The sequence below is a fragment of the Haemorhous mexicanus genome, chromosome 12, assembly GCF_027477595.1.
Source record: "Haemorhous mexicanus isolate bHaeMex1 chromosome 12, bHaeMex1.pri, whole genome shotgun sequence".
NCBI lineage: Eukaryota > Metazoa > Chordata > Aves > Passeriformes > Fringillidae > Haemorhous > Haemorhous mexicanus.
This window is the reverse complement of record NC_082352.1, coordinates 13,353,369-13,379,550: the sequence shown is the minus strand read 5'-3', so window position 1 is coordinate 13,379,550 and position 26,182 is coordinate 13,353,369. Positions and strand designations below refer to the sequence as shown.

The 26,182-nt window shown below is 37.9% G+C and overlaps 1 protein-coding gene across 1 annotated transcript in view; it reads right to left on the bottom strand.

Moving 5' to 3' along the window:
• Window positions 1–348: 348 nt before the first annotated feature.
• SLC6A2 (solute carrier family 6 member 2) overlaps window positions 349–26,182 on the bottom strand; it is a 60,403-nt gene continuing 34,569 nt past the window's right edge. The window contains exons 6-14 of the mRNA XM_059857123.1: window positions 22,797–22,900; window positions 21,966–22,090; window positions 21,109–21,221; window positions 18,440–18,568; window positions 15,640–15,739; window positions 12,172–12,272; window positions 10,043–10,210; window positions 8,292–8,363; window positions 349–6,740 (exon numbers count right to left, since the gene is read on the bottom strand). Coding sequence (XP_059713106.1) covers window positions 6,717–6,740; window positions 8,292–8,363; window positions 10,043–10,210; window positions 12,172–12,272; window positions 15,640–15,739; window positions 18,440–18,568; window positions 21,109–21,221; window positions 21,966–22,090; window positions 22,797–22,900 — 936 coding nt within the window. The 3' untranslated portion in view covers window positions 349–6,716. The remainder of the gene's footprint in view (window positions 6,741–8,291; window positions 8,364–10,042; window positions 10,211–12,171; window positions 12,273–15,639; window positions 15,740–18,439; window positions 18,569–21,108; window positions 21,222–21,965; window positions 22,091–22,796; window positions 22,901–26,182) is intronic.

Sequence of the window (26,182 nt, the reverse complement as noted above, 5' to 3'; positions counted from 1 at the left end):
TAACAAGGCAGAAAGAATATCTTGTAGAAAGGAGAACAATGTAGCCTTGGAGAATTAGGCTATCTGTGCTATGCATCATGATTCATGTTCCTAGAAGATCTTGATTATTTCCTTTCAAAGTGTGGTTGTGAAACCTTCGTTGCATTACTGTAATTATTTTGCTGAAAGGAGTTCAGATGTTGAAATTATCTGCCCACTGCAGGACACTGAAAGGACATGAACAATCTCCTGAAGGTTGAGCTGTGCAGGTTTCCAGCTTTTAGGACTTTGTTTTCAGCTGTCTGCCAAGTCCAGGACCAGCTGCCCTTGCAAAGCTTTAGCTTGAATAGTATTGACAGAAACCAAAAATTCCATTTCAGCTTTTAATTGACAGAAGTAAATTCTTGGTACATAATCTTTTTCTTTATACTCTATGTGCATATTTGTCAGATTTTATTTAAATAATTTTATACACAATATTGGGATAATCTGTTACATTAATGCACAGCTTAAAACAGTTCTTATTTACACTGATCACAGAAAGACAGAGGTATGAGGACAAATACTTTACATTCACCATCTTTATCAGCATTTTAAGTATAGTTAACCAGCACACATCACACACATCCATATCCATATTTATAAGAAATGGAGTTGTTTCTAAGTTATACACATGGGCATGTAGGTGTCTCCCTTTGGAAAAAACCAAATATTAATGAAAAAAAATTGAAATGCCATTTCCCCCAGATAACCAAAGACTTTAAAAAAGGGCAAAATTCACCTGCAGATTGCACAATTAATGGAATCAGGCATGGAAACATAGTGGTTGTGTTTGGACACTTCTGGTCACTGGGGCACTTTGGAGAGTATTTTTTACTAGTGGCAAGTTTTGAGCTCCTATGAAGACTAATTCCTGAAAACTACAAAGTGTTCTCTTGCTTTGGAAGTAGATCTACTGGACACTAACACATTTGGTTCCATGTTAAATCATCTAACAACACAAAATTGCAGCCAAAAGATGCTCTGGATTTTTTGGTTTTCTTTTAGAATATAAATTAAAAACACATGACTTCATTCCATGAGATTAAGGCAGCAATAGAGAATATTGTGCTACAATGTGCATCAGCTGTAGGTAATGTTCTATTCTCCTGTATCACATTTTTACATTTATAATTAAAGGCCAACATATTATTGAACTAGACTGGCTGACTACAAAATCTAATAATGAAGAGAAAGGTCTTGTGTGATAACCTTGTTACATCAAAGTTGAATTTCTCGCCTTACAATATACATATATTCTATGAAAACTAAAAAAACTGGTAAAAATATTAAAATATTTCCTATACAGAGGTACCCTTATCTAAGTTAAATTCTAGTCACTGCTATAAAAAGGCATTAAAAATTAAGTTAAACACTGGTGTAAACCAAGTAAATGCTCACTGTAAAGCTTTTATTTGTAAGGCAAGTCATCATTAGACCTATTAGGATTTATTTTCAAAATGTATTGTTTGGAGGTTTTCCCTTTGTAACTGATATTGCCCATAGCAAAGAAGAGCTAAGTCTTGCAGAAAGGTTCACAGAGAGTGCAAGGTAAATTACAAATGCAAGTCACCTTCAAGCTTAATGCCTCTTGGCACTGACCAAGAAACAACATGACACCTTGAAAAGAAAACCAGCTTAAGGCTTAGTAATTCTCTTAATTCACTGAATTTATTCTGTTTCCTTATAATGAAATTAGGCAACTCATGTTTAGTACAGCAGCTAAAGAAACACCTTGAAGGAGGAAAGTAAAGGACACAGGTGACTCAATCTTGCTGTGAGTGGTTGGGCAGGAAAGGCCCCCTGTTCTTATGGGAATTACTGCAGTCATGGTTAATGTACACAAGGGTTAAACCTCTCCATTTATCCCCTGCTCTTCCCAGCCACTCAGACCTAGAGACCTCCATGTCCTTCTAAGAGCACAATTGCACTGAGCACAGTCATATCTGTGTCATTTATATTCTTCTGGGGCCTTCAGTTCCTTGGCTGCTTCTGCTCCTCAGGCACACAGTGACTGCTTTCTGTCTAAGCACTTTCTGGTTTTTGAGGGTGATGGAAACCAATCAAGTGCTGTACTTAAGAGTGACTGTATTACCCTGTTATGTTTTTACTGATTTAATGTTTTTATTGCCCATGTAGCTCTCTGTAGTGGTCTCTGATGAGTTTAGATGCACCTAAATTTGGTCCAAGTTTGACCAGTACCACTGTACAAATTAATCACTTTCCACTGATGAGCTAGGTAAGCCCACAATCAACAACAGGGACCTGGTTATGAATCAGAGGCAAGTAGCTGAGAAAGTCCCCCAAGTGGTTCAGGGGTCTAATCTGAAACATCATGTTAGCCTTCACATTAAGAAAATTGGATTCTTACATGAGGTGATCTGTGGACCACAAATACTCCTAGTATTGAGAAAATAAAGGGTGTTAGAACAAAAAGGTCCTAGTTTACTGCTCCAAGAGGCTCAGAGTTCACACAATTTCTGCAGGTAGGGCTATATATTGTCATTTGTTGAACCGTAATAGCTTTCTAATGTCTGGGTCCTTCAGGCTTATTTTAAAATGTTTTAACATTTTAACTACAAATAAAATATTCTTAAGTCTCACCTCTTTTGAAATTGTTGAACTACAGTTTTAATTTGGTGCTTAGGAAGGAAGTTCTTAAACATTTGCCAATTCCTCATGAAATTTAGTGAAGCAGTCCAGAATATGAATGAAAGCTATCTACTCCCATAAAAGCAAGTAGCTGCTAATTAATGCTGAATGAATTGAAAGAACTGCAAAAGAGACATTAACAGCAAAATAACTTTGATGTGGCCTCCTACAACCTAATAGTAAAAAATAAACTCAATTCATGTCAAAACAATAGCATGAGAAATAAATGTATATACACAATGTTTGGGCTTGCCCCTTTTCAATAAGAACACTTAAATGGTGTTTTGTGAGAAGAAATGACCAAGTACAGGAAATTTCCTCTGGGAAAAGTACATACAACACACATTGCACGTGCAGTCAGGGAACATACACAGCAGTAACAGCCAAGTAATTCTCCTGCATTCTAAATTTAAAATATCATGTTTGATCCTGGATATCCTGCAGGATCCCTCAGTATGGTAAAATGTCTTTCAAGTGTTGCCAGGGTGTGTCTCAGGTCATGACTGAACACAAGAAGGACTGATAAAAAAAGATATTGGTCAAACAGGGCCCAATAATAAATTGTACTTGTGCTTTTTGGATTATTGCCTTGAAAGGCTCACTGTTTCTTCCAGAAATTTAAATTTGTGGACTTTTAGTAATGTAGCTTTAGAGTAGTTCCAAGGATGTGAAGAATTATCTGGCTGAATGATGGCAGGGAAGGTACAAAGAGAGAATGGAGGATCTCTTTGCTTGGTGCTAACTAATTTTCTGTGAATTGGTGAAACATTATGGATCACAGGCAGGTCTTTTTCACTGGTCAAATAAAAGTTCAGAAGAGAGATACTGATATGACAGCTGCTTCCTTTTTCAGATTAAGAAAAGGCTTTAGAGGAAATATTTTCTAGAACTGTCAAATGAGCTCTTTAAGTGCCTCACTGAATTCTTCCCACAGGCTTGTTACCCAAACAGCCAACATAAGTAGCAAGCACATGATTCTGCTACTTATACCAACATTTTTCTTATTTAAAAAGTGGGCTGCCTACTCAGAATGTACACACAATTCCATGGGGACATCTGGGAGAGTGGCATTCCTCAGAGAGGGTCTGCTCTTGAAACAGGTGCAGCTGAGGGAAAGGGTGAGCTGCTGGGCTGAGCAGTCAACAGAGTTAGGGGAAGACTGGCAATTAAGTGACATGGATGATAAAGACATGACTGGAGGCTTTGGTCTTGTTTTTTAACTACAAATGTTTTAACTGAAGGGAGATGAGTATCTTTGTGGCATTTGATATTTTCCATATTGAAAATGTACCTGGGGGCCCAAAGCAGGGGGATAAGAGGAGGTGGGTGCCCATGCTATGGCTTCTTATTGGACTGTCTGTGCCACACCACTGAGTGGAGGAAATGAACATAACCTGGTCTTCACAGAAGTGTTTGTCATCTCTATAGATGCTAGTTTGTGTCTAATGGCATCATTCATCATCCAAGAGGCATGAGGTAGTTCATCATCTTAGTCTGTGGAGAATTGAAGACATTTGTCTCTAGGACAGAAGTCATTATTTGGGGGGAGACTTTCTTTGGGCAACACCTTGAATTTAAAGTCTACCTATGCAGTCATGCACTGTGTATTTCTTTTCCATTCAGGTTAATTCTGGTAGTAAGATCTCTACTTAATTTGGTAAGACTTTTGACTTCTGTATAGATTGCAAGTTCTTTACCTAGAAAACCTCAGAAAAAGGTGGCAATAGTGCAATGTAGTCCTGAGCTATAAATACTACATTAAACCAAAGAAGTTACACAGTAACAGAAATAAAAATAATGCAGTAGGTAATTGCCTTGGGAGTCAGTACTAGAAACACAATCAAACCCAAAACCACTGGCTGAAGCTCATTTATTCCCATGTATGGAAGCTTTGCTCCTGTGTCAGAGCAGAGTGGTGAGCAAGAGTAACTTTTCCTGCATGGGATGGTGCTGATGGACTGTGTCACAACTGAACATCAGTGGAGGTTCTTAGCATTTCCAATCATGAACCAACCAAACAATGTGTAAAGTGACAACCTATTAAAGCTCCACGGAAAACAGCCCCTAGAAGCTTCTAAACTTGATAATTACATCTATGCTGAGAAGCTTTTGAGCCATGCCAAGACAGTGACTGAAGAAGCTGTATTGTTGAAAAATAGGCTTTAAAACAATGGATTCTCATGAAGTTTGGCAAACAATAAAAATGAGATTAACGGAGAAGTTGGTGGGATTACTTTTTTGAAGCCTTTAACATGTTTTCACTGTTTAGCCTCTTGTGTAATTACAGCACTAGAACTGCAACATTTGGAATTCCTTTATTATTGAAATATATTTAATAACAGAGTTTAAGCAGCTATTGGCCATCAGCTAGGCCAGAAAATAAGACTTCCTTTATAATTAGAAGAAAGTATTCTTTGGGTTTAAATCCCTATTTAAATAAAACTGTTTGTCACAGAGACCCTTCAAGAGAAGGACAACACTTGATTCATTCTGAAGAATTGAATATGCTGGAGGAAGAGAATGAATAAGGAGAGAAATTTCCCTTTCATTATTTTGAACAGAAATCAATGTTAAATGGAAAAAGCCCAAAAGCACTTGGCACTTTAGAACTTGGCAATTTTAAAAAAGAAAACAACTAAAAAAAAATGTTTTATAAATAAAAAAAAGCCCATCTATTTAAAAGGTCTTTTTTAAAAAAAGAGGAAGCATTACATACATTTAAAAGACAAGCTCAGCTGAATGTATAGAGACAAAAAAATCAGAGGTAATGTCCAGAGGTAACTCTGGGTTGGATCCAGCAGAGAAGCTACTGCCTCTGCAAGTTACTGTAGACCTAGTGATAAATAATCACAAGAACTAACTCAAAGCTACTGAATGTAGTGATCACTTGAAAGGTACTACAGTGACAAGTGACCACAGAATAAGAACAGCACCCAAATGCAGAGTTTGTTCTGTATCTTCTACTTTGCATAATACTACTAGAGAACAGAGCTGGAATAGGTTTAGAGAGCTAAACATACTTTTAAATTAGTTAAAAAAATTCTTACTGTGTTTTGGATGGTGAATCCTGGTTAAATTATAATATGTTCACAGCAGGGGAATAAAGCCAGATTGGTTTTTTGTGCCACTTGGTAATGATATAATGTTAAAATTGTCCCTTCTTATGTATTTTACATTCTTTATTTGGAACAAAATACAACAAAAAGATGAAAGTCTGTTTGGATGTAACTTTCATGCTTAGCTGGAAAAGTCTGCAGAGTGTACATGATAAAGCCATTCCAACTGTTGATATAAGGGAATATCTCTTTCATGAAGTACACTGTGTTTTTAAGTGCTGTGTTCTGCACTACTAACTGTAACAGGAATTCTCTTCCTGCTGCTCTTCAGCTTCAGTGTAATTGAACTGGTCAGAAAATGGCATGGACATGTACAGCAAAGAGAATGTTCTTCACCAAGAGAAGGAACCAGTAACAAACCACTGAAAATGAAGCACTGAATCTTCCCTTCAGAAGGATGCAAACTCACATCCCAAAGGACAGTATGGCAAGAAAGCTAATGACATGAGGACATAGTTAAAATTGCTCTTTTGTCCTAACTGAGGTGTACTCTTTCCTTAGAGCTAAGAGTGCTCAGGTGTTGTTGGTTTAAAATAGGTTGTGGCATGATTATCTGAAGAAGTTATTACTGTCAGAAAAGTTTAATTCACTTCTTCACAATAAAAAAAGCACTTAACTGATGCTGATTGTTCTTTTCCTCTGCTCCCCCTCCTCCACTTCTGCCTATAGCAAAACTCACAAGTTTTGGTCATGTAGGGATCTCATGGCAGCAAAGGATGTGAGAAAACTTAAATGGAGTTTTTAAAGATCATTTGAAGCCAAGTAATAGAAGGGAGGCATTGACAACAGAGAGCAGATGTCTTCCCTCACAGAGTCAGTGGATAAGCTCTGGGCCAGCCTGGTCCAAGCATAAGTGAGGGATCTTTGAACTTGACTTTCCTGTATTCCCAGTTTAGCTGAACGTGGGCTTTTTCCTTGGTCTGTTGGTTGTCATATTGTTAGCCAGTGTTGGAGCTGTAAGGAAACAGAAGTGGTTGTTAAATTACATCATTGATTCAAATAATGATGTTGACAGATTTTTTTTTTTGACAAATCTAGAGTTACAAAGAAGTTTCAAAATAATGGATAGATTTCCACTCTGTAACTATGTTTCTATGCAGTCCTGTTTGCAGTGACGAATGTGCTGAATGTAAAGGCTACTTGGTGAGATCTCAATTCAGTTTTAAAGTTGAGAACTGGCAGACATATATGAGAATAAAATATTTGTATTTGATTGGTTGCAGTAGGCACTGTTTTGTTTACAAGCCTAAACATTGTGAGTAAATCACTAAATCTGCTTTAGCACTAACAAAGCCATTCCTACCTGTTCATTGAAGATGGCAGCAAATTAAAATGGATTCATATTTAGCATGGTTTGAGGTAACTTTGGTAGTTTACTTCTGAGGGGAGCCTTTATACTTTATATGAAATTAATTTGCCACCTTTTGGTCATAGATTTGTGTTCAGAAGACCAGCACTGTGGAGTGGCTGTTTATAGTCCTTTCACACAGGAATATCTGCCCCTGGAAACATTGAGTAACAGCAGGAACAGTAAATCATCTGACAGCTGGGGGCAGAAACAGAAGAGAAGGCAGGAAGAGGTGCTGTGCTGTTTTATAGTCTTGGCCACATCAAATAAATTGTGGTCATGAAACAGGAAGCCTATTCGTGCTTTCATTCTGCATCCCATAAATCTACACAGAATATTTCCTTTAAAAGCCAAAATTCACTTCAAACAATATCTTTCAGAATAAGCAAAAGCCAGATTTATTTTTTCAGTATCAACATACAAACCACCACTATAAAATCTGGGTCACATTTTGTGGAGGTGTGCATAATTCTAGTTGCTTTCAACTTTGAAGACAGAAAGTGGTCCAGCATGAATGCTGATAAGAGTAACAGGCTTCACATTTGCATCCTTTTAATCTTCCACATAAAGGAGTTTATTTCAATAAGCTCATTTTATTTGCTAAAAGGAAAGCATTATTTGGAAAACTATAGCATATTTTTCATGGCATATGAAGTGTTTTCAATCAACTCTAGTCCTGTGAGGAAAGCCAATTCCATGTAAGCTGGTACATCATTTCATGACATTATAGGTAAGCTCTGACACTGGGTATTTTTTTGCTGTTTACTATGTTTTGTGGGATGTAATTGCAGTTTCAGAAACATGATTTCAGCTTGCTGTGCAGTATCTGAATGACAGGCCATGACCTCTTCAAATGCACATGATAGTTTGGAAATACCTTTATTGCTGAAATCTCACTGTATTCAAACACAACCTGAAATACCAGATTAGTGTGATCTGTAAAACTGAGGGCTCTCCTTAGTCAAGGAAGGTCCCAAAAGCTTTCCAGAAGGGTTGATGCATGTGGTACTGAGCCTCCTGTGTCTTGTCATGCTGGAAGAAATAAAGAACTACAGACCTGCTAAGGCATTCAGCATGAGGAGATTGGTGCAAAGCTGTAGCTGTTGCTAAAAGCAGGGATGGTATCAGGAGAAGAAGCATGTGGAAGGTGTACTGACCTTAAACTGCCTGATATTTCCTTGGGCCACGAGTTGGTGCTCATTTTCAGGTGTGATGCAGTAAGCTAGTCTCTAAACCAGACAGGAAGAAGAGGGAAAAGTCAGCCATATGAAGTGGGATTATGTATGTAATCCCCAATCTATAGTGGGGAAGTAGCATGAACTTTATTTAAAATGGTAACTTAAATCTTTAATATCACTACATCATGTGCCTTTGCTCAGTCACTGAGAGAATAAGCCTATTATAAGCCCTTGGGTGTTAGCCTTTAATATAAGAAGCAACAGTAGAAAGTTTATGCAAATACTAAGTCCAAATATTTAGCAAGTGCATATAGAAAAAAATATCAGGAACAAGTTTGGTATCACAGGCCTTAGATCCCCTAAATTCCTGCTTTTCTCTTAGTGCTGTAAGAGGGCTGGCCAGTCCCAGAGTGGGGGAGGTAGGAGGCACTGGAATTTCCCAGCTCATCTCCCTGGTCTACTCTGTGCTGTGCCCTTCGAGATCACATGTAGGTTTTGGTTTGTGAGGAACTTTCAAGCAACTTAAGGAGTTCCTGTTAGATTAGGTTCATACCTTTTCCCATCCCTTAAGGAGCCTCAATCTGGGGCATCATATTGGAGCTAGTGGCTTGGATGCCATGTATTATCCTTTTGCCATAATGCTTGTGGGGAAACTGGGGAGCTGCTCTTAGTAGGAGCACTAACAGACAAACCAGAACTTGGATGGATGAGAAAATGTGATTTTGGCCAAAGGCTTCTACATCCCCCTATCAGTAAACTTGACCAAGAGGGCAAAAGTCTGATGGGCCAGTATAAGTTATTCTTTGAGACTTCAATTCTCCTAGAAAAATGTGTTTGTAGCCCTCCCCAGGATGGAACAAAACAAAGGGCTTACAGAATTGCTGGAAATGAGATCTAGAAATTGTGCACAACACTGATGTGTTAGGTGCCCTGTTTTCATGAGCTCTTTCTGAGATGAACATGACACGTGATATCTGCGATGTTACAGAAACAATTAGTTCCTTTGGGTTTGCTGGGCCAGTGTGAGGGGGATGTGACCCATCTATGTAAAAGTTGAGATCCTATTTTCTGCTTAATTCTGTGTGTGGTGTTGGTTCAGTGATTTGCCCAAGAGCATCAAAATTTTGCTACACCATTGTGTAAGTGTAGCTGTAGGAAAGGAGAGCAGCAGAACTAGGTCTAAGTCAGTGGGTCTAGATAAGGCTGTAAAATAATGACATGATGGGAAAAAAACTGGTGCTGTATAATGGTGAGGAGCCTTCTGAGTACTGTTAGAGGTTTTAAGCTACGGATAACAGTGAGAATATATAGACAGTGAAGGTAAAGTTAATATGATGATATGGCTAATGAACCTTTTTCATGTGCCGTTTTGAACTGATAAATAAAGTACAGAACAGTTTGAGGACCATAACTCATAGCAGAATATGAAGATAGCATAATTTGAACATTCTTTGTTAATAAACAAAAATCTAATCTCATTCACTGGATTGGTTACATGCATAAAAAATAATTTTTCACAATTATTATGGTGCTGTCTGGAAAGTAATTTCTGTCTAGAGACTCAAACAGAATGCAGTAACCCTACCTCAAACCACTGATCCACCTGACAGATGGATTCAAAAGGTCACTCAGAAGTAATAAGTTTTGGGAGAGAAATAAACTGCCAACTTAGACCCAGCCATTTCATTTCACAGCAGCATTTCATGACATTTGATCAGTGTTGCACTTACTTCTTTAAAGGTCCCACGCAGGTTCATGAATTTATAGATGATGTAGGCAGGCACGAGGATCATGGAGGACAGCGCTATGCCCCAGCCAATGCGGTTCGCCCACAGAGGGAAGGTGTAGTCATCATAGGTCAGAGGTTTGAAATTTATTATGCTGACTATCACAACAAACTGGAGAAGAAAGTATAAAATGAACCACAGATTTAGGATGAAGAACCTTACTGGAAGTGATTCTATTAGGCACCCTAAAGTTTATTTCAAACCGGCTTTATGGTTTGTCTTCAGCCTGTTTATTTTGTGCCTCCTTCTGCTTAAGCTGTTGAAGCTCTTGATGTGTTTGCTAGTGTTGCAGTTCATTTGAACTTCTGTGGATGCAGATTATTTGAAATTTTGATGGGAAGATCAGGTGGCTGTCCACTACTGCCTCATTTAAACGAGTGTTTCAGATGTAGAAAAGTGATTCTGAAGTCAAGAAAAAACTCTGCAGGATCTATTGCTTTTCCTGTTTGTTTTCCAGGAATATTAGACTTCCTTTAAGAGCTTTGTAGCTGTTTTTCAGCATGATACATGTACAGAGGAAACTTAGAGCAGCCTTAGGGCCTGGAAAACAAAGCTGTTTTTTTCTTCCTTTGCTTCCCTGCCCAGTGCTAGATGCAAGAAGGAAAGAATGGTGCACTACCCTACTTCTGTCCTGTTAAATCCATGTGGGTTGTATAACATGCAGATATCCTTGATTTGGTTCTTTGGGGCTATATGTTCTGCTCCATATTTCAATTTCCAATTAAAATATTTTGAGCCTAGGGTTTAAAAGACTACACCAGGATAGTGTGGGTTAAAGGAAGACCATGGTGTAGAATCTGGTTAGAAAAATACTAATTCCGTTTTGTGATTTTTCTTTGGATTATGTTCATAGCTGCAGACATATGGAGAAAGAGCTTCAAGAACTTCCAGATGGAAAAAAAGATATGTGCGTTGTGAGGGCTGAGAGATGTGTTATTTACAGATTTATTCTGACCCTTATGTTTTCAGGTTTGTCTAGGAAGGTATTGAAGCTCTTTCACCAAGATATCTTAAACTACCTGAGGGTTAAACTGGTGAGCTCTCCACCTTTAGCTAGATTGTTACAACACTCATGATAAAATGTAAATTTTCAACTCTCTCCTTGTGTGCAAAATCAAAGGATGCTTGCTCCAAGATTTTCCCATCCTGCTTGAAGTGCTGCAGGATATTGTTCCATAAAAGTTCCTTTATAGATCTGTGTTTAAAATTATAATTAAGATAGTCTTAGTAGGTGCTTATGGATGAATTGGGGTCATAGCTTATATATTTAAAAAAAATGTGGTCCTATTCTAAAAGCCTACCCAGTGTATATTTGCAATACCAGTAATGCTTTAAGATTGCACAGCTTTAATACAAGCAATTGTCTCCTAAAACCATAATAAGGTCAAATTTCTGTATTATTATCCTGACCTTTTGATTTACAAATATGCACAGGAAGAGATTCCAATATAAAACTCGAGGTTAGTACTGAATCTAACCTTTACACAAAGAAACCAAATTCACACTTTGGGATTTTTTTCCCCCTAATGCAATGGAACACTTGTGTTTTCCAACAGGCAGCTTACAAGGTATATTTTGTACAATTCTTTAGTGTTTCACACAGCTAGTTACAGGTGTAGGTGTATATTAGTTTTTCTATGATATCATTTCACAAACTGGGGATCCTGGTATCCTCCAATCAAAAATACATTCTTGGTAACACAATCTCTTATCCCTGGATAACTTCTTTTCCCAAGGGAATGGTTTGTGTTTAATATGCAGAGGTGCTGCAGGGGCAGAGAGGACACTGCCTAAGAGTTCTCTGAGAAAAGCTGCCTTCTTAAATCATCCTAAAATGAAAGAACAGAAGAAGACCAACCACCATTAACTTCCCTCCCACAACTGAAATGTATTAAACAATATATACCCAGCATATAATTTCAAGGAGAAAAAAGAATTAAATTGGACTGTCTTCTATTCATCCCACCAGTATCTGGCACAGCAATAGGTGTCTTGCTCTTGGTGCCTAGTGTCTATTCTGGGAATCAGTGTACTGGTATTCTTTCCATGATGGAATAATTATCAACACTTACCAATAAAAAAGCAGGACTGACAAACTTCCAGCAGAGTCTCCAGTAGAGGCCTGGTTTGAAGCCCATCATTTGTTGGATGTCTTCACTGAACCTGTCCACACCTAGAATGGATGTGAACAGATGCAAGCACGACACTGACTTGACTCTAAATGATGAGATGCTGGCATACCCAAAATATCTTTCGGTATGATGAAACCAGACAGAAATAATGTTGTTATTTCTTATGTCTTCTTTCAAATCAGAAGACATAAGAAATAACAACATTAATCTCTTTTCAATGTCTAAGTGTGTCTTTGACATCACTGTATCTGACTTAAATGCCTGTGAGCACTGAAGGCCTGTTGCAGACATTACCACTGAAAAGAGGCATTTCACAAATAACCAGAATTTAGGTTGTAAATAGTACACAATTTTAAAAATAGTTATGGGTGAGTGTAACCTAATTCCTTTGTTATTATGAGTACACTGCAGGAAAATGTAAACCCTTCCTCACACAAACTGCTTGCTCATAATGAGGTAGATTCATAAGATTCTTAATTTATAAAAGATCATTTCTCTGTTCCACTTAGACATACTTTTCAGTGTTCTATTGAACACCACAGAATTTTCTTTATTGCAACTATAATTTCATATTTGACTTTTCCAGAAAACTCAGGTAATTTTTCTTCTGTTTATTGTAAATATGTACAAACTTTATCACTTTAGAATAGGATGATTAACACTGATATAAAATGGGGAAAGAAGTATCCTTCTGTTTTCTGTAAAAAGAAAACACCTTGGAGACATTGGTTCTGTGCATTCTGTCATGTCACATTATTTATTTATAATTTATTTTGCTCAATATGTTCAGGAAGTTTACTTTTAATCATGAACCCATTAGGTAAACAGAAGAAATGCAGGTTTTTTCCATGAATATTTGTTTATTGAAGAGTATGTATAGTTTTCCATAAAGATTATTTCTCTTTATGTGGATCAGTTTAGCTTAATTTATTTAATGTAAATAATTGGGACAGCTTGAATTAGTGCATTGTACATAATAGGATGCAAAATGTTTTCAGGGTGTGGACACTTAAGTGTAAATGTCTCAAAACAATTTCCAGCCCCCAATATTAAGTCTGGTTGAAGAGAAATAGCCAAGAAGGATCTGCAAAGGCTCTTTAAACTTAATCTGATTCTATTTGCAGTGCTTTCTGTGAACTTTAGAGTGACTGAATTTTAACTGCTATGAACACTGACTGAAATTTATCATTGTGGAGAAGGTCAAAGACAAGGTATATCAGAATTTTATTCAAATGTTTCCAGACAGATGCACTTGGAGCTCAGACAGTGCTTGGTGCTCAGTTTCTGCTGAAAGTGGGGGATGACTGGGCCATGCTCTCAGACTGCACTTCTCCACAATTTGCTTTTTCAGTACTGCATGTCTTCAAATAATTGTTCTGAGAATCAGCCTTAAAGCAGAACACAGCCATAGCTACAGATGATGGTACCTGGTTTCAGAGATACTGCAGGTTTGTTATCAGGAGCTGGTTAAATACCTCAAAATAGAATATTCACCAAAAAGATATCAGGGTTGCACATGAGGAAAATTGGTAACAACTGAGCAGTCATAACTAAGGTACATCTGCATAGTAAAACAAACTAGTTCTCCCTTCTCTTACATACACAGTTGGCCTTTGTAAGAAGAAACTTCACAGTGAATGGTCATAGGTGCAATTTGAACTAAATTTCCATGGTTTTAGTCTGTGCCAAATGTCAATGCTTGCCTTTAGGCTGGCTTAATATTCAGCTAGGTCATTAAGGCAAGAGGGGTCTATCAGAAGAAAGAGGCAGACAAGATCATGCCAGATTTAATAAGTTTAAATAGCACCTGGGGCTGTAATAAGTTCTTTACAAAGCAGCAGGTCATGCTGTGTCAGTAGAAACATCTCTCAGCTGCTCAAGAAAAATGAATAGATGTTTTCCCAGTTATGGGGAGGCTGCAGGAAGAGAGGAAAAAATGATAAAGACAGAGGGTGTAAAATAAAATTTGACTAACTTTGGCCTGGTTTGTGAACCACCTACAAAGCTTAGCTACTGTAAAGTGCAGTAAATCCTGTTTTAATAAAAAGTAGCAGAAAGTAACTTTCCCTCAGAAACTAAAGAAGCCCCTACTTCCAAGATAAACTGTGATTACTCATCCACACTCAGCTCTTTTACAGGGATTAGAGACAGCTGTCTGAAATAAAGTGCCTCCACTGTTTTGAGAGACAACAGCCTATGTGCTGCTTGCTCCATGCTGATGTTGGGTGACAGAATTAGTGCATCAAAACTAGAAACTATTCCTTTGATAGATTGAACAGCTTTATGCATGGATGCCACTCTTTCACTTCACTCACTCTCCAACAGTTCTTTAACTGCAAGATAAAGTTTGTTAGATTAGAAGAACATGCTAAGGCAGGATGGATGGATAAATAAGTGACTGAGTTAGGTAAACAGCAATAAGAATCATGATGTCTAAGAACCCTCTGAATCATACATTAGCTATTAGCAATGTGTCTGAATAAAAATGAAGAGGCCTTTGAGAGGGAGAACAATGTTATTGGGAATTAGGGCAACTCATTCAATACAGACTTAAGGGGGGGATGATTTGCAGGCTGCCATGACATTGAAACCTGGTAATAGTGAAAGGAGTTGTGATCAGCCAGGAACTAAAGCATGAGAATAAAGAGGAGATGAGGAAGGAAAAGAAGAGGTGATATTTTTTGGGTGGCCATAGCACATCACTGCACTCTGATTGGCAAAGAGTGATTCCAGTCTAGTGCCAGAGGTCAACCAAATACTCCAAAGCTTGACAGATTTGGGATAAAGGAAATCACTACTCCCTTTTGGTGGCATAAGTTAGTATCAAATACTAGAAATATAATTTCTGGTCTCTAGTGTGTTGGGTATTTTATACCATTCTAGGAAATAAAAGAAATAAACTGCTAGAGTTTTTCAATGAAGTAGAATATTGTCACAAACAAAAGGGATTGATGTAGGAATTATAATAACTCTCTAAACACCACCTTTGTGTTATGTAGAGAGTGCTTGAGATTGGCCCTGGGGGACTAATGAAAAGTGAGCACAGGTGAGTCTAGATTTAGGCTAATCTACTTGCTTTGAAAGCACCAAGTCTAAATCTGCTACTGCAAGTCATCAGCAATACTGAGAGCTGTAAAATACTGGCAAAAGGAGTAACTCTTCCATCCCATCACAGTCCCTTTCACAAGGCTGTTTGCTTTGGCTTTGTGCAGGGTCTCAAAGCTTGGCCCACTGAATGTCTGCTTTCCTGTCACTGCTCATAAACCAGGTGAAAATCACTATGAAATCTGATTGTCATGGTTTTGTGTATACAAGGCTATGCTGTTTGCCCTTAAAATGATGTGTAAGCCCATCGTGAGCACTTGGAATTTCAGAAAAGCTTTTGCACATGCAAAAGGAGGAGCTTACCATAAAACCAGGACACTCCAATTGCCTCCATCAGAACAGCAAACAATATTGAAGTGCCAGCTGCAAATGTGTCCAGAAGTGTGAGCACATAAATTCCACCCTGCAAGAGGGAGTTAAAAGATGCAAGGACATGAAGTGACAAATAAAATCATCACAGAGTTTAGTGTCCACTTAACAGAAATCTGCTTTACTTGAAGCATTATCTTAAGCCAAGTATTTTAGTATGGATCTGATGCATCAGACACAAGTTCATATTTACATACAAAATAGTGGAATCAGACTTGCAACTCTTCTAAAGAGGCTTTTTTTCACCTATGTCCTCACTCCACTGGGAAACAGAAACCTCAGCTTAGATTAATGAGTTCTCTTGGCACTCCTGTTCAGTGGAGGTTTGGGGAAATGATCAGCACAGGGCCTGTCTGCAGCAGTTAATGGAGAGGTTCCTAAATTGGTGGCAGGAATGGAGCCCTCCAAGAGCTCCCACAGGCCTTATCAGTCACTTTGTTCCTAAGGCCACTTGCTCTGCAGGCCAGTGAGTCTGCAGTGTAGGTCTGATTTCCCTTTTCCCTGACTGCCTGCATCTTACCCACTGCTCCTCCTAAGGCAGAGGAGGCTGTTAACTCTGTCACCAGCACAACAAGCAGCTGCTGTGCCCTGTTCAGCCTCTGTGGTATTTGCAAACCTTTGCTCAGTGGAGACAACAAACCTTGTCTTCCTTCACAACAGCACAAATTGAGCCTCAGTGGTTCATGACTGAGAGCTGGAAATGCATTTACTGAAGTCTTGTTCGACTATTTTTTTTTTTTTTTAGCTGCAGTTTCACCACTTTTTGCTGTGTTTTACAATGTTGTGTGTATTTCTGTAAATTACTGCTCATTTTACTGAGTTTCAGCTAAAGAGGACTGGAAAACCATGGGATGTAGATTTGTTTCAAAATGAACCTGGATAAAGTGTGTCAGGAAACTGTCACACATAAATAACTGAAATGTTTGCAGTTGCAGTAGACTTTTTGTTAAAATATCTCTTTACAACCAAACTTAATCTGATTATGCCTGTTCAGAAAGGGAGGAAAAAAAGGAATTATTTTCTGTGTTTTTACCACCAATGGTATAAATAACACTTGTATTGTTTAAATCTGTAGGTGATTTTAGTCTCTGTAATCAGTTGCCTTTTATTTTTTTAAATATGTTTTTTCTGAAACAGCTGTGCATATTTACAAAAAGAGAGAGAGCAGTGCTCAGGCCTCATGTAGGTTTTTAATTCTGTGGGGACTTGTCCGGAAATGGAATGAAGTTTGGTTGTTGTGTTAGAAAATGCTGCTTGTTGAGTGACATTTGAGTCTGACCTCTTGTTTTTGCTCTACACCTGCTCCAAATGAATGCATTTGCAATCAATCTTAGCAAAGTGAATTACTAATATGATTTTGTAAGAAACGTGCTTGTTTCAGAAACAACTACTTTGGAAAATAAAGCCTTAAAAATTCAGGGGGCAAAATCAAACAATTTCATGTGATGTTCTCACAAGGGTTTTCCTTTTTTTCATTTTTTTTAATACATCAGAAATGTTGTTTTTTAGTTACAAGAACCAATACATTTGGGCTATTCTGGAAAGTTTGTGAATTCCAGCTGGAGGGGTGAACTTCAGCCTAAACAGGTGTTATTGTTTAAAAGCTAGAGTTAGTCATTCTCTTGAATAGCTTTAGCTCACTTGGAGGCAGTGGAATTGCACCCACTAGTACCTGTTCTGATTCTTAACACTGAATTTCTTCTGATGTTGTACTTCAGAAAATTGTATCCCAGTTGCAACTTTGAATAAATAGAAGCATGTTCAGTGCTTAGGTATCAATAGAAATAGTATGGTATTAAAAGGATAGATATTTTAAATATTTTTAGAGTCTCAAATATTTCTCAGTTTGAGGAAACTGGAGCAAAAATATTGGGGTATTTTAATGTAAAAAGAACTTTGTTTTTTATAAACTTCTATGCCATTTTAGTAATCTCAATCACAGATGTGGAAACCATTTCCAGGGATGGACAGAGGTTCAGCACATCTGCTTTCATGGTGGTTTCTTAAAGTTTCAGTTGTTTTCTGACAGTTTTGGCATCTTTGTTAACAGGCCTCTCTTTGCCTTTCTTATGGTCAAAAAAAAAAAAAAAGAAGAAAATTCTTTCCTGCCTAGAGCGCATTAATTTAATTCCTTAATTGGTTGTAAAAAGCCAGATGAGGCAAAACATTCAGTCTGATGGTAGTGATAAATACAGGTCACTAAATGTTCAGGATAAGCTTGCTTTGTGCTTTATGTGGTGTTAGCAGTAAAAGATGTCAAGATCTAGGTACCTGAAGAAACAAGGTGGGGAGAGGAGATCATTATTCTACACTCCTTCCATAAGGAGTGAGTGTCTTTTCCTTTCTTCAAGAAGAGAACAGCCAGATGGTCTGGTCACTTGAAATTGTTAGTGCCTCACAGAGGAATAAGCACTCTATACAATTCCATTTAATGTGACTAAAAAATCCCAAACCAAACCAAACAAAAAACCCCCAAACAAATGCAAAACCCCAAAACAAATGCTAGCAGCAGCACAAACAGTTGTTGGGAACAAAGACTCATAGGGTTGGTTGATAGCAAATGATCTTGTGCCAAAAAGCAGAGAAGCTTCATATGTTAGATTAAAAGTGATGTTCTGAACAGAAGTTAAGAACTGAAATTTATAATTAAAGAGTCATCTGAACCTATCCATATTTCATCTGGTTTATGGCATATTTTTGGTAACGTTTTGATGGGAACTTTTGTTGTACTTACATTGGTAATGCAAAAAAGAGCAAGTAGGAAAGTGCCAAAAGAAACACCAAAGGTGAAGAGCTTTCTGTGCTGCTTCAGCAGGTGGAAATCATCTGCCAGGCCAGTGATGACAGCCTCCATCCCACCCATCTGTGAAGGGGAAGATAAAAACTCTGGTTAAAGGCTGCTGATTGCTGGAAATACAGGCTGAAGGATGCAAAGCAGTTTGTGCAATTAATACCCAACCACTCTGTGGTTTCTGGTATTTCAGCTGTAAGTCACTGGTGATAGGAGGGTTTGTTTTCTTCTGGTAAAGGGCTGGGTCAGGGAACTGGACATCAAGAGGGGAGGTTGTCACCTCCATAGCTGTATCCTTTGAGGACTCTTAGCTGACTCAACAGAACAATAAGTAGACAGTACTTTGGGGACAAAAAATGTACATTTGAATATACTCTGGGGGAAAAGCTGCTAGCTAAAGTAGCTAAGCTCCTAAAGATGTTTCTTAAATAAAGACAGGCACAACAAGCACCTAAAGGAAATGTACTGAACAATGATTTGCTTTAGCCATTGATTAACAAAATCCAGTTTGACAAAAGTCTTTACAGATGTGGAAGAATTACTACAAAGGAAGTTTGATGTGATTTTTTTGGTTCACAACATGAAGGAATTTTACTTTGCTTTCTAGAAGTTGATGAGGAACATTAGCTATTGTTTTGCAATACAGGAAAGGTGCTTTCCAAATTTTCATTTAAATTGCTGGATTATGTAGGTGGTTATGAATTTTCATTTCTTTCCATTAATGAAAACATTCTGCCCCCAAACTCCAACAAAAAGCTATGAAAATAAATTTCAGTCCTTTATCATAGTAAACAAATTTATTTAATGTTTTGGAGGGGCTTAATTCTATGCTTTTTTGTGATGCTAAAAGACCAAGGCAAGACCTGAAGTGCCTGGTGCAATACAATAGCTGGTTAGCAGGTGCTGACACAGCCTGTCTCTTTCCTATAAGACTTTGATTAAAATATTCCTGGATGAAATCAGTAACAGAGAATTATCACCATAAAAAGTACTGCAGGACTTGAGTTTTCTTTGGGAAATCATAACAAATCTTGAACCAGTAAATCCTTCTCCCTTTAGAAGGAAAGAACTAAACTTGGCCACAGTTCACTAGTTCACTGTATTTTAATCAGCTCCAGCAGAGACTTTTCTCTGTTTGTAGGAAAAGTATGTTCTGTAATCCAAAGTGTCTTTGTCACTTCTATGTTTCTTTACCTTGCCTTGCATTTACTGCTGTTGCAAAGTTAAATGTTTTGGATCTAGACACTTCTGAGCATAAATTTTCTTCTTCATTCTTTTCATTTGTCATCCCTTGCCTACTGGTCATTCATGTTCTTTCATTGTGCTAAACCCTTCATTTCAATCCTTTATATTTGCTTACAATGGAAAAATGGCCAAGCTACAATCCCAGATATAATCTTCCCTCAAACTTTTGTCTAAGGATGCAGATCTTAGTCTATATAGACAGACTTCATTGGACCTCAGCTGGAATCCAAAAATCCAAATACTTTGGAAATATTTAGACCTGAATGTGACCTTTACAGCTCAGCCCTCACTCCACAAGATCTCATTCAGCTATTTGCCAATGATTATCAAAGCTTCCTGCTGCAACTCCATTATTTTTTTTTTTTACTTTTGCTCTTTTTCATGTCAATTCAGTCTTTCCCTTTCTTGTCCTTGAAAAAGAATGAAGTTTCCTGCGGTTGTAAGCAATGGAAACAGTGTTTTACCATTTCTAGCAAGAAATTCCTGGATCAGCTTTGGACATTCTGAACTTCAAAAGGGACTCCTATGCTTTGGAATAGTAAGAAACCCCTGCCCTACTAAAGAGGATGAAAGTTTGTGCATGGTTCACTATTCCTTAAAGACCCTATTTGGTACTGCAGAAATTTATCAACATTTAAGCTAAGTACAACAGGATGCCTTGAGACCTCTTTGGTAAAAAAAACAGTACAAAAGTTGTTTGGGACTTGGAATATTTTCTGGGATGAAGTTTCTGTGATCCTGAATATTATGTTGTAAAACTTATCAAAGAGCAGATAAACTTGTTAGACCAGACATTTTATAGTCAGATTATAGGAAAATGAAACCACTGTGGAAATAGCTTGGCATGATTTTAAAATTGTGATTAAATTTACAGGAAATTCTGTATCATGGCTTGTAGAAAAACAATGGGAGTACCTTCAGATGTCTGTCTAGAGCGGATTAGTGGATTGCAGCACATAAAATAATCCCTTCTAGAAACCACTCTACTCAATGTCTTATTTGTGTTTTGCAAGTAGGGCTCCAGGACATTTTTGCAGGTTCATAGCAGTAATAGATCATAGCAGTGTTGTTGGGCCTTTATATAGTAATAACTGTTGATGAACAGCCCCTCTGTAAAGTCATAAGAAAGTAGCAGGGAGTAAATATTTACTGGTTTGTCAAAGATTTAATCTTTTTCAAAACCTCTTAATGATGGAAAGTCTTTATAATACAGCAAGTAATAGTATTACTATGCTGTGGAAACAGATTTAGGAAATGTACAGAATGTTTGCTTGAAATGTAACCTCCTGCTAAAGGCAAATGCCCCTTCAGTTACAAAACATGACAGGAAAAGAACAATGTCAAGGCTAGAAGGAGAAAATCCTCACAGAACTGTCGATGCCAAGTGTGAGGAGCATGATGAAGAACACCACAGCCCAAAATGTAGATCCTGAAAGAGTTGAAATTGCCTCTGGGTACAGGATGAAAACTAAACCAGCTCCTGGAATAGAAAAGGGGAAAAAAGGTGTCACTATTATGTTTCTTATCTTCACAAAAGTGCTCATTTTAATAAGATAAATCATGACTAAGTTGAGTTTCATTTCAGTCCTTGTCACACTCTGAGTATTTTTATAACAACATTTGCATTGTACCAAAATAAATCTAAAATGCTTTATTTATTTACTCATGATGGTTTGGTATTAAAAAAACCCTATCCCATTGTTTTCCACTTTGAGTAATACTTGATTGGATTTGCAGCCTTACTAGTTATTTTTCAGCTATGTAGTGGAGAAGAAATGATGTGGATGTGTTGCCTCTGTTTGGCAAGAGAACTCTTGGATGTGGTGAGGGGTGCAGGAGCTGAGACCATGGGTGACTTGTTCCCAGTGAAAGGACTATAGAGCTGAGCTTAGCAGAGCCATCACAACCAGTCACCTGTGGCACTGAGCAGCAATACTTCTCTAAGATTGATAAGATTCCAGTGGTTAACACCTGTTTGTTGGATGGGCAAAACCTGTGGGGGCAAGATTCTGGGGAACCTCAATTCAGTAGAGGTGAGGTGAAGCAATAACATTTAGAGCTCACATTTCAACAAGGGGTTTAAACACAGAGTTCTAGTTCCAAGTAAGTTAATTCAGTTCACTTCCATGAGATTTTCACTCACTTGTTGGAAACAAATATAAACATATTTGCAGGGAAATGGTGGGGGAGAAGGGTTAAAATTAATATAGTATTAACTTCCTACCTTCTGTAGCTACATCCTCAATTTTAACTTTGTGCTCATGAGCCATGTAGCCCAATATGGAGAAAATGGCAAATCCTGAGATGAAGCTTGTGACACAGTTAATGGTGCTAGTCAGCAAAGCATCCCTAAACATGGAGAGAAGAACAGCTCAGTGAGGAAAAAATTTAAGCACTAGATGGGGATTTTCTTCAGCATTTTTGCCCCATCCTTCAGTTCACAATGAATTTATAATATATGTACCTTCTGAATTTATATTTTATTGGAAAAGTGATGCTTGTTTTTATTCCAAAATTTATTGTTAATGAAACATCTAAATGCTGGAATTTCTCAGAAGGTGCAGAGCGATTCTGGTTGAATTTCCATGGTGGTGATTCAGCAAAACACTTAAAAACTGACTTGATTTAAAGTGCATTCCTAAACTGGAGTGCAATGTAAAATATCAGAAATATAATCCCAAAGCACAGAAACACTCCAGGAAGCTGGAATCTTTCTGCTTTTTGTTCCTGCACCAATAAGATTTCATCCTGTGCTCACTGTTGCACTTAATGGTACTTTTGAAAGGCAAACACCAGCAGAGTTTACACAGCTGTCTAAAGTCCAAAGCTAATCCTATTCTGCTTTGGAGAGCAGCAGATATCTTGCCAGGTTCCTGTTACTAAAATTTCACTTGGGAAGACAGTATTTCAAGATTTGGGTTGGTTACTATGTCTACACAAAACTCACCACCATTAATATATGACTGAAGATAAAAGGATAGCTTAAAACTTATTTCAGCTGCAGTCAGAGTAAAATAAAATAATTTTGCAGCCATAATGGAAGAATGGCTCTTACCTGTAGCAGTTGTTGTCAAACTTGTTGTAACTGGCAAATGCAATTAAAACACCAAACCCGGCTCCTAAGGAGTAAAATATCTGAGTGGCTGCATCAATCCATACCTGCAGAATGACACCAACAGTGCCAGGGTCAGTTCAGCCACAAGGATACAGCAGCAGAAAAGAAAGGCAAGGGCTTTTGGAAAACAGCTGGCATTCATGCCAAGGGGAGTGTAAGTGTCACATGGAGCATGGCCCTGGTCTGGAATGGCCTCACCTGAGGTGGTGAGGGGGGAGGAGGAGCAGGGGAAAAGTCCTCAGAGCACACAGACTGCTGCCCTGGTGGGCTGTGCACCGGGACAGGGACTTCTGAGATTTTACCCAGCACTGAGATGATTGCTGGGCTTTTCTCCTGAGTGACAGAAATACACTTCCAATTGCTCTTGTTCCAAGTTAGTTTGGAATGTACAACCAGAAATCTAAAAATAATTAATAGGTCAAGAGTTATAGGACATTTTCTTTCCCATACCAGAGCTTCCTTTGTGTGACTGTTAGTGCACTCTACATGATACTTCCTTGATTCAGGAGCTGAAGCCTGACTGATGTGCTGTGAACAGAACCATGCAGGTTTATCTCTCAGCTTTCTCTCTTAGGAGGAGAAAGAGTTGTTTCTGTGATAGTCATTAAATTTCAGTTTAGAAGCAGCTTGACAATTTTAAGGATTGTCCACCAAGGAAAACATTTTAAAGGTATAATATTTTCTAAAGTATCCCTCCTACCAATATCCATTCATTCTGTTTTTACACAGAGATTTTTAAATGAAAATCTTCAACAGAAGTAGTGAAGTCAGTGGTATGAATAACAACCAACATTTCTCAAAGTGAGATCTGCAATGTTTGATTAAATCTGCCAAAAACTCAGAAAGAACCATGAAAAGCACTGGATTTCATCATTTGTCCATCTCTACAAAACCAGATCTAACACAGCTATTCAGCAGCAACTTTCTAACAGATCTAAGAAACTTCTGAGCTCCCTCTGCATTGGGAGTTTAGTGCTACACTTTTATATTTGGCCTAGTGGAAGGAAGGGAGTGCCTTTTCCCATGCTGACATGATACATGAAAGCACTGAGGCTGGTGATCTCTTTTTCTCAACATAGATGAGAGATGCTTTCAACTTCTGCCTGCTGGACACTGTGAACCACTTGTGGTAATCTGGAGTTGTAGAAACACTCGATTTTATGGACTGTGGAGAGTTGATTACTTGAAAGATAACATGAAGAGCAGTCTATGGAGTGTTTCTTACTAGCCAGTGGATGGGAGGATATGATTTTTCTCAAATTGTAGTTCATGCAGGGTTTTATGGATTTCTTTCAATGAATAACTAAACAATTCTGAAACCTTAATTCCTTAGTCGTTCTTTTTATATACCAGTTACATTTTAATATTCTAATTTCCCACAAAGATTGAGATCATATAGGGTTGGTCTCTCTGAAAAGCATTTATGTGAAAAGAAATGCAGAAAGAGGGATGCAGTCTATGTTAGTTCTTGTGTTTTGAAAAATTCAGATAACTTTTGCTGTTGATGAAATTCCTGAAAATTTTAAACATCAATTTTGTTAAACTCTAACCAGATCTGCACAATGCACCATAAGATACTTGTTTTTGGTAGTTCAGTGTCTCTTTTGTATCCTGCCAGTGCAGTAGTACTCACCCTTTCTCACTATTCAAGCACCCCTAAGCACCTGCTGAGTCCTGGTGACTCAAGTCAGAGATTAGCCCCTGCTGCCTCCCAAGGGATTTAAGCACATGCTGAAGTATCTGTTGAGTAAGAGTCTTGGCTCATAGCAGCTGATTAGGAAACAAATTGAGACGATCAAGGTGAAGGGAAAGAAGAGCAGAAACCAGAAATTAAGATTAAATGCAGAACATTCTCTTTGTTCTAACCAAGCAGGATGTAAGAGAGCAGGGCTTGTTCTGCAGCTCATGCTCAGGTTTCTCATCTTCACAGCTTCTGATCAATGTGTGATCTAACATTTTATTATAGAATATTGTTTTTATTTGTATTAAAAATCAACAAATAGGAACATTTTACAGTAGGCAGTCATCAGTCTTTCCAGCCTCCTTCAGTGTTTAAGCTGTTATAATTTTTGTTCAGTGCAGTTTGTGGCTCCTCAAATGGGGCACACCTTGACAGTGGTCAGGGTGCTCTAAGGGCCCTTAGGAGAGCCTTGGCAGAGCCCTCTGTGGGTCACCCCTTTGTTTGTGACTTAGGATGTTTCTTTGTCATTTTCTTCAGATTCTTCATTTGGAGGTAATAAAATCATATATCACATCCAGGGATACATTGACATATAGAAACAAAGTGGGGTTCCACTCTTTGGAGCCTGAGCACAAAGATCAAACACACAAAGCTATTGCAGCAGCAAGGATCAGTCTCCAAGGGTGGAGGGCTGACATGACAAAGAGTTAGTGCCACTTCTCACTAAAGTGATCTTTAGTCTTTTATTATTCCAATGTAACTTTTTGTTGTTTGAAAAATGTAGTCCTAGAAACAAATAACTTTTGGGTCATCTAAATAGCAGCTGCAGAAATATTAAGCCAAGAAAGGGCAGCACACAGAATGTCCTTCCAGCAGCAGAAGGCAGATGTGATTATGGAGGCCTGGTACAGCCAGTACAGCTCCATAGACACCTAGCTGGAATTATGGTGTTTATTTCCAAACAACACTTAAAATAGATAAGAAAAATATAGGCACCTGCTTTGCTCATCTTTGTATTTATGTGTATGCATAAATGTGAATTACTGGGATGGCTGCTGCCTTGTGAGAAAGGTGGATGAAAATCCCATATTTGAAGTTTGATTGGATTGTTCCAAAATAGACATGGGGTCTGGGTCTGTTTTGGAGGAAATGCCTGCTTTCAAATTTAGCATTAAAAGGCCAGGAGTATATTTTTTTGTTAAGTGTATTAAAAATATGTCTGTGTTATAACACTTGAGCTCTTTTTTAATAATTCTGGAAAAGTCAAGACAGGATTCATAGGAAAGGTACTGTACAACTATGGACAGACTGCAGACATTTCTGAAAGCTGCAATTTTTCAAGATGATGCATTTCCTTCTAGTAAAATGATGTCTCTTTCCAGATTTATAACCATTTCAATGGTCTTGTGACCCATCCATACTACTGTCTTATAAATGTGTTATGCTATTTTCAGTTTGGTAGAGGGGAGTAAATGCAGTCTTTGTTTTTTGTAGGTCTAAAATGCTGCCAATTTCATGTATTAGTGACTACAGGTGTAGATTTTGCTTTACAATGTATGAAATAAGTCTTAGTTCCAAGTTACTCCACAAATTGGGTTGGTTTGTATATGTTCAATGACAGAGTGAAATGTACATCACTTTCAGT